At 37.5% G+C, this 8,473-nt stretch overlaps 2 protein-coding genes and 1 long non-coding RNA gene across 3 annotated transcripts in view; 2 read left to right on the plus strand and 1 right to left on the minus strand.

Annotated features, from left to right (window-relative positions):
* Nucleotides 1–27: 27 nt before the first annotated feature.
* LOC115243943 (serologically defined colon cancer antigen 8 homolog) lies at nt 28–5,356 on the plus strand. Its single transcript, XM_029821258.1, has 9 exons — nt 28–877; nt 1,350–1,487; nt 1,937–2,270; nt 2,354–3,134; nt 3,267–3,505; nt 3,640–3,751; nt 3,956–4,073; nt 4,619–4,695; nt 4,778–5,356. The coding sequence occupies exons 1-9, from the start codon at nt 672–674 to the stop codon at nt 5,281–5,283; spliced, it is 2,511 nt and encodes an 836-aa protein (XP_029677118.1). The 5' UTR covers nt 28–671; the 3' UTR covers nt 5,284–5,356.
* On the minus strand, nt 5,279–6,399 carry LOC115243945. Its single transcript, XR_003885284.1, has 2 exons — nt 6,077–6,399; nt 5,279–6,015 (listed from the first exon to the last, which is right to left on the minus strand). It is a non-coding gene; the product is annotated as an uncharacterized LOC115243945 (long non-coding RNA).
* Nucleotides 6,400–6,572: 173 nt separating this feature from the next.
* Nucleotides 6,573–8,473, plus strand: part of LOC115243944 (dual specificity protein kinase splA) — a 12,654-nt gene continuing 10,753 nt past the window's right edge. Inside the window, exon 1 of the mRNA XM_029821259.1 lies at nt 6,573–7,398. Coding sequence (XP_029677119.1) covers nt 7,352–7,398 — 47 coding nt within the window. The 5' untranslated portion in view covers nt 6,573–7,351. The remainder of the gene's footprint in view (nt 7,399–8,473) is intronic.

Raw genomic sequence — 8,473 nt, forward strand, 5'->3', positions numbered from 1 at the left:
TACTATGTCTGTATTTTTGTATTTTTTTTTAAAATAAATATATATATATGTTTTTTGCACCAATCTCATTTTTCGTTCATTTATAAAAAAGATCGCCTTATTTTTATTTAGAAAAAAAAGAAGTTTTAAAGCTGCGATATAATCAGATAGGTAGCAATCTTTAGTAAATGTTCAAATATATTTTTTAATTTTTCAGCTGAAAATTGTTCTATTTTAAATGTGGTGTCTAAATGAAAGCTTGGTTTGCGCACACTATCATCGTCGTGGTCGTTGCGGTCATTGCGCACTGTTTGATCATTCTGTTTCCATAGGAATTCTACAATGAGACATGAAAAATGTCAGGAGGCGATAGCGCCGGCGTTCGCTCTTCTTGTCTACCGTAGGTATGCCTTATCGTCAAAGGTATGCTGGCTACTGACTAATAATACAAGTCACGGAACATACATATCGGTGGTGGTACGGTGACGGTACGGTATCACCTTGCCCCTCTCCCGAAGGTCGGACGGTACCATCGCACGCGAGCCACCGCCAGGCTCTTCCAATTACTACATGCAATGTTGAAGCACGCCGTTCGATTTTCTTCTCCCGACCGGGAGGAGCGTATCATCGATTGGCGAGCGTTCTTCAAGTGAGGAGCCGGAAGTGCCTCACCGAGGTAGAACGCGCTCAGAATGCTGGCAGCGAACACTGCTTACGGTCGCCGTGAATATCACCCCTTCGCAGCCGGCAGTTCGACGAGTATCGCGACCCTTGGCAACGCGGGTATAACGCGCCCGAAATTCTTTCCGAGGTTTATCACCAAGTTGAAAACGTCACCCGACATAAGCAACTACGCGGATCCGGCGTGCGTCGCACGGATGAAGCGATTAAAGAATAGGTGAAATTAGAATTTATTCATTTATTTTTATTCTTATTTATTAATGGAAGAACGTCTTTTTATGTGCACATGTGTAGTATTTTTCTTTATTTCTTAATAAATAAAAAAACGAGCAAATTTGTAAATTATGTAACGATTATAATTTTATATACATATACAAGAAGAATAAGAATATATTTACGAATGGGAAAATTTACATACATAATAGAGCGAAATAAAAATCTAGGAAAAAATAATTTTAAAAAGACCGTGATCGAAAAAATCATGATTCAAATTTTAAATGGTGTTGATTGAAATTCCAAGAAATCGAGACCGAATTGGAGACATTTATTAGACATTTTTTAAATTGAACTGAAATATTATTTCCGTTTAAAATCCTGACTGCCAATTTATTATCTTTATTTGAAATTTATTTTGTTCGAAGAGATCTTTATATTTGATTCATTGAGCGATAGAAACGATTATATTCTAGAAAAACAAATGGAGCTACAAAGATGGATCTAAACAAGAGGAAACCGGCCGATTATATGGAGTTTGCATATAGAGAAGCTATCTCGAAACTGAAGTATCTGTTGGCTGAATCTTACGCGCCAACAGGAATATCTGGAATGTAAGTTGACGAAGAAAACAATAAACGGTTAAATAATTACACATAATCAATACCACAAATAAAATTGAACGAGAAGATAAAATAAATTTATGTATAAATTTTCACATGAAATAAAATTTAGAAATCAAATTGTAATAATCAACCATATGACATTTATATTATATTATTTATGTAAATATTTAAAAATGTGCTTTATAAATTTAAGGAAGATCTCATATTTAAATTTGATTGTACCGATTATTTAATTAGAATAATTATTATTTAATATGTGAATAATCTTATCTATATATATTGTTATTTAATATATCATATGTTTCCTAGAAATCTCTAAAAATTACACTACAATTTTTTTACGCGTCCGTATATAAAATTTGTAATTATATCCTATATATATAAACAATAAGGTATACATATATGATAAAGGGATAACACACATAATTTTTCTATAGGAAGCCGCAAAGTATTCGGAGCATATATAAAAGCAGTAACCTGCGAATTAGTGAGTCTGGAGAAGACACGGATGATCAGAGCATGATCAGCGATAGTTTTCCGAGGAAGAATCTGCGTGGAAATGCGGTTTCAAATACTTTTCCTCCTCTTTCGAAGACTATTCAGTCATCGAAGGCGTATAGTAATATAGCGTTGTCAAAAGCCGATCTCCAATCTATTCCGCCAGAGTTAACGTCATTTATCGAACGGCAGGAGGACTATATCGAGCAACTGGAACGAGAATCTCAATATTGCAGAGACGAATTGATCAATTTGCTGAGCAAAGTTCGCGAGGTAGATAGCTTCTCTCTGATTCACAATGCAATTTAAGACTAGAGAAATAATTGCGATAAAACTTGATTGATGATTTTTCGTAGGTTGTAGCCGAAAACGAAGCATTGCATAATAGGAATCAAACGGCGTCCAAGTGCACTCTGCAGAATCACAAGGATCACTGTACCGGTCAGACGGATCAAGAGTATCACAAGCAGGACACGAGCGATCATCATGTCGATAACTTGGAAAGCAAACGAGAAAAATTTTTGGAAGGACCCAGTATAATGTTCGAGTCGAGAATCAGCGAGTTGGAGGCGCAGTTAATGCAGGCAAAACTGGAATTGCGGAAGGCACAGGAAGAGAATCAAACAAATTTGAAACGTTTGTCCGAAACTAGCTCGAATGAGGGCAGCATCGAATTGAAAATCGAATTGGACAAGGCTCTACGCGCGAAATACGAGGCCGAGATGAAGTTGGAGGAACTGCAGAAATTGTTGTCGACCGCGAGAGACAAAGAGACTGAGGCGACGCAAAAAGCGAAACGATCTGTGGACGAGAGGCAACAGATTGAGTTCGAAAGGAGTCAGAGTGAAATGGAGATTCGGAGATTGAAGGACGAGCTAGAAAGGCAACACGAGAAGTTACGGGAAGCCGCCCAAGAAGCGAATAGACGTATAACAGAGGAAAGGCAACATATAGAGCGTCGATACAATCAGCAAATCGAGCAATTCACCGCCGATATCGCGTCCCATTGGGAAACCGCTAATAAGTCGCAATTGGAATCCGAAAAACTACGACGGGAGATTAATGAGTTGAAACGAGAATTATCTCAGAAGCAAACAACTATCGATAATCTGAAAAAAGAGTTGCAAAATAAGATATGTAAGTTTATGCAGCTTTTCATAACGATAATTTATAAATAAATACCGAAAGCACCTTGTATATTTACATATGTAAGATCTAATTATTTGCGCAATATTATATATATAAAAAACATATTTTTACTTTGCTCAGCTACCTTGCAGAGCGATCTTAATCAGGCATTAAGCGAGAAAGACGCGGCGGAGCAGGAAATTTTAACCAGCAAATTGATAACTGAACGAAACGAAAGACAAGCTCGTCAAGAGCAGAGTAGATTGCAGGCAGAGATAAATTCGTACAAGCAGCGTCTGGAAAGAGCGGATGCTGATCTGGTACATTGCAGGCGAGAAAATCTAAGACTGATGGAGCAAATAGCGTCTTTGGAGAAAGAGGTGAATATGTGCCATTTTTAGATTAAATGATAATATCTCCGTTATCGGTAATAACAAAAAAATTAAAAGATTATTGATTATAAAAAGTTTCAATAAAATGCGACAATTTAAAATAAATTTGTCTACATTTTTAGATCAGTATGAATAAGATCGTACGTGCCGAAGATAATCATAAAGAGATTACGCCTAAATTGGAAAACGAAAAGGAATTGACTTCAATGATAATGGACATGGGGACTAAGCATGGTAAGATATCGCCCTAAATATGCCTATGTTAGGTATATTGTCCGTGAAGGGTGTTACTGTGTGTTGACATGATTTTGTCTTAAGAATGATATCTCTCTATGTGTGTGAGAAATCGGCATGCTGACACTATGCCTAGCATAGGCGGAGATTGAGATTAGTCGATTAACATCGCAACAGGCTGATCAGGCAACGTAAATTTCGCAGCTGCCACGGTGGCGGGCCTAGAAGAGGCCCTGAATAGTCAAGCCACGCTCGTCTCGAGACTGACTGCCGAATGCCAATCTCTCACACAGCGTTTGGAAGCTAACAATCTTAAACACAAGTATATTCTCAGTTCGACTTGCGGAACTCAAAGATATATAATTCACTTCAGCTTCAATCGTCAAACATTTATCTAATTTATTTAGTTTCGCGATTAATTAAATCGATTCTCCCTATAAAAAAGCACATGTTGACCTGTAGCCTATGACGCTCATTTTTACGCGAACGCGTGTAAATACTATGTATGCTAATTATAGTTGATAAGAATGCACTACTTCTCACGATATATATCTGGGGCTATTCTGTGTTGACAGAGGGAATCGTTGAGAGAGACGTGACAACAGTTGGGCAAACCGCTTCGCCTTCGAGCAAGAAACGTACCGTTAAGGTTGATCTAAAAGTAAAAGTAATTCCGAAAAAGAAGTCAGACACTTCCAAAACGACTCTATCAGCACAGTAATAGCGACGTGTATCCTAGAACGAAATGAGAATTATATACTACGCTCGATGTGACTTTCATTTTTCGCTAATAGTTAAACGTAATATTTTTAATCCCATATCTCATCTCTCTCTCTTTCCGTTAATCCAATTACACGTTTATCTCAGGGAAGAAATGGCCGACTTACAAAACAACATAGAACACTTGTCAAATAAGATACAAGGCAGTTTTGCAAGTCATGAAGGTAGTGACATTTATTTATAATTCACATACTTTGTATATAATCGAGACGTACGAACACGTTGAATAAAACGATTATTTTCTAGGAGGAACTCTTATGGAAACTAACGATGATATTGGAACTTTTCATTATAACACTACAATGGATTCAGTAGCCCCGTCGCATGCAAAGGAATTACCAGTCGATGCTCGAACGATTCATCAGGAATACGATACCGCGAACAGTCAACAAGTAGAAGCGAACGCGCCAAAGGGAAACGATCAACCGACGAACGACTTGTACGACTCATCGGGCAATCAGAGATATATTACAGAAAACAACTTTGCGCCGAATACAATGGAAACTATGGATCAGCAGATGTATCAGCAGCAGGAAGAAGTGGGTCACAGTAATGAGGAATATACGAACGATCCAAATATGGACGCTTACATGATGGAGCAAGAACATAATCAATATAGTGATTATAGTCCTTCGCAGTACCAAGAAGGACAGTATGTTAACGGCGAACAGTTTAATGTAATAGCGGAACAAATGGACGATAATCAGACTGTTTCCGATGTAGCCAGATCAAATACTGAAGCTTTACACTAATTAACTTTGTATTAACGATATACGCACATATACATATATATAAATATAATCAGAAGAATCTCTGTATTAATTACTTTTGGATTCTCTAATGGTTATTTCCCTTTTTGCTATGTTTTTCCACTACTCACATTTGCCACCATGTTAAATAGAAAAAAAAAAAAGATATGCATTCAGAGCATAGTATTTTCCATACATATATAATAAGAATAGATTGAATGAAAAGATCTGAACAAGATGTAGAAAAATAGAAAAGATATATATGCATGTATATATAATCTTTTTGTATCTCTCTCTAAAAAAAGAAAATAGCTATAAGTATCCAATTATATAAACTAATTATTCAGAGAATGTCATTGCACATGTGAATGAAAAAGAAAGAGAAATTATATATACTCTTTTTCTCTTTGTCATCAAAATATTATGGATATAGAAACTGCTTGATCTATTACTATCTATGATATTTTCTATTTTTCACTCACTTACAAATTTTAAGATATTCATGTGATTGCATAGGAAATGTGAATAGAGAGAGTAGCACAAGAAGGAAAATGATAATTATACTAAGGAATCTAGAAGTGATCAATATAGCGACTCTTGACAATACAATGTTCATGAATAAACACACAAAAAATATAGGATAATGCACAATTTGAAGCGATCAAACTCCTTGAATTATTCTCATATCTCTCTCATAGTCCATCCCCAAAATGTAAATTTATGAAGCAGGTTTTTCTGTAATATTACAGCTTCATATATCTAACAAATAATTTATTTCTTTAGCATAAAAACTTACCATAATTTTTTTTTTTAGATAAATTCGTAGATTGCTGCTTTAAAAGGGTATTCGTACATATAAAAGAAAATGTTTTAACAGCGTTCCTCAAAACAATCGGTTATTTCATTTCTCTTATAGACGCCTAATATATGAATTATTACACTAAGGAAGTAATATTAATCTTTATAAGAATTAATTTATTAATGTGACTTATATATAAACTGTCTTATCCTACTTTAATTTTTAGCAGTTTCCTCCGTAGGGCCCGGAATCACCCACGTTTTCTTATAAACTGTCAAAACTGACAGATGCATCAACAGTCACGATGCGCGCGGATATCTAGATAGGACACGTCCAGTCCGATATATGACACATTTCTAGTAACTTACTAGACTCTCGCGCGTTCGTCGTCGTGACATGAGAACGTCGTCTTGCGCGCGGTTTTCGATGTCTTCTCGAACGCGAAGCATATGAACGGTCTCGCGACTCGATTGCCCGACACATTTGTGGTAGCATTTCGTACGCGAAAGAGAGAGAGAGAGAGAGAGAAAAGGAGGAGAGGATACGTGACGGAGAGACAGAGAGCGAATTCGCGAGTTATCGTAGCGAGAGTGCTTGGCGGCGAATATATATCCCATATCGTGCGAGAGAAGAGACGTGTTTATTCGCTCTTCGCCGAGGATATACGCGGGGGACCTACGTACAAAGGGGGGAACAATCCGGGAGCGAGCGCGCGGCGGCCGTTGACGCGTTCCTTCGACGACGCGAGAGGAAGTCTCGTTCGTCGTCTCCTAGCGATCGCGCCGCTCTCATCGACCTTCTCCGAATCGGGTCGGGCCCGGTCGTCGTTTTATCTCTCGGCGTCCCCGTCCCCGTGGTAGTGTCCGCGTCCCACGCCACACGCATCTCCCGACGTACGATATTTTATACGTTCGCCTGGCCGCTGCGAATGTGAACACTTTACACGGTGCGACGTGCCATCGCCACCGCCACTACTGTCGCCACCTCGGCGAGACCAGCCGTGGTTTACCGTCGTACACCGACGAGTGTCATCGCACGCTTGTGAAACAGTTCTCGCTCGCAAAGGATCCGATTGTCAATCCGATTACGCGCTGCAAGAACGAGAGCGATAGAAAAGAGAGAGAGCGAGATAGATAGATAGAGAGAAAGAGAGAGAGAGGGAGCAGAAGAAAAAACGAGAGAGAGAGAGAGAGAGAAGAGGCCGCCCGCTGACCGTCCGCTCCGTCGCTCCACACTTTCCTCCCACCCAATTGGTATCAATGTTGTCTGGCAATGGTGTGTAAGGAGAACGTGGTATCATGGTTTGGGAATCTGTCCAGGTAATGTGTGCATCGGGGAGGAAGCGTCGCGGCGCGACACGACACACGACGCGCGACGCTATGTGACGCGACGCGACGACACGATTCTTCCTCTTCGAGATATTTCAGGAGTAAAATTTTTGCGTAACCGTCGACGCGTCGTCGCCGTCACACGATCCGCGATACGCGCTATCGAAGGCCTCCACGCCGTTGTATCCTGTAGTATCTGTTTTCTAGTACACTAGAGGACGATCTAACTCTGGCCCAACTACACCAGAAAAAAAAAAATATATATATATATATATATATATCTCATGCTTTCGATTTGCATTTTGTCTCGTGTATCATTACAAGTCTTTAGATAATGATCTTTGGTATTATTGAGAATGATAAATGCGTTTTTACCATGTTTTTACCATTTCCTGCTATATTAATAGTCAACTAATTGTTCCCTGATCCAATTGATTAATTAGACATTAGACACTTGTGTCCTTGTCGTCTCGTAAATTCTATGTTTTTTGTACGAAGCGACTCTTTTGGTCATGAAAAGTTATTTTTCATTCTTTTTACATTGGTTTCATGCAATTCTGAACTTATTTTACACTCTCTAGATTGTTCTTTGAACAATTTTTTTTAATAAGGATATGTAAATTCTTGTCAATATAATTTTTATACTAGATATCATCTTATATGTATATATATATATATAATATTATGTGTAATGTATAAAATGCAATATAATGTGATATTTGTCATTATACTACAAATCAATACTATGCATTAACAATTTTACTATAAAGATAAAAAAATAAGAAAGAAATTTTAAGGCGTAATAAAAAAATATATATCTTTATATTAGATATCATTATCATACTTATTTGTATATATATATATTTGGACTTATAAAAATTGTTAAGTACTAAATCTAAAAAATTAAAAAAAAAAAAAATTCTTGAGAAGATTAAAATAAGGTGGCTAAGCTATATCACAAGAGTCTTTCAACTTCTCCAGCACTTTCCTGCTTTGACAAAATGCAATTTGATTGCTGCACATACACACACATTTAATTATTCTTTTTTTTATTTACGAGACTCTT

The sequence above is a fragment of the Formica exsecta genome, unplaced genomic scaffold (assembly GCF_003651465.1).
Source record: "Formica exsecta isolate Colony F162 unplaced genomic scaffold, ASM365146v1 scaffold768, whole genome shotgun sequence".
Taxonomy (NCBI): Eukaryota; Metazoa; Arthropoda; class Insecta; order Hymenoptera; family Formicidae; genus Formica; species Formica exsecta.

What these genes read in the sequence shown, in the direction of transcription:
- LOC115243943 (XM_029821258.1), top strand. Translation starts at nt 672, where the DNA reads ATGCTGGCAGCGAACACTGCTTACGGTCGCCGTGAATATCACCCCTTC. An exon ending in CCAACAGGAATATCTGGAAT is followed by an intron (nt 1,488 to 1,936) that starts GTAAGTTGACGA and finishes ATTTTTCTATAG; the next exon opens with GAAGCCGCAAAGTATTCGGA. An exon ending in TGCTGAGCAAAGTTCGCGAG is followed by an intron (nt 2,271 to 2,353) that starts GTAGATAGCTTC and finishes GATTTTTCGTAG; the next exon opens with GTTGTAGCCGAAAACGAAGC.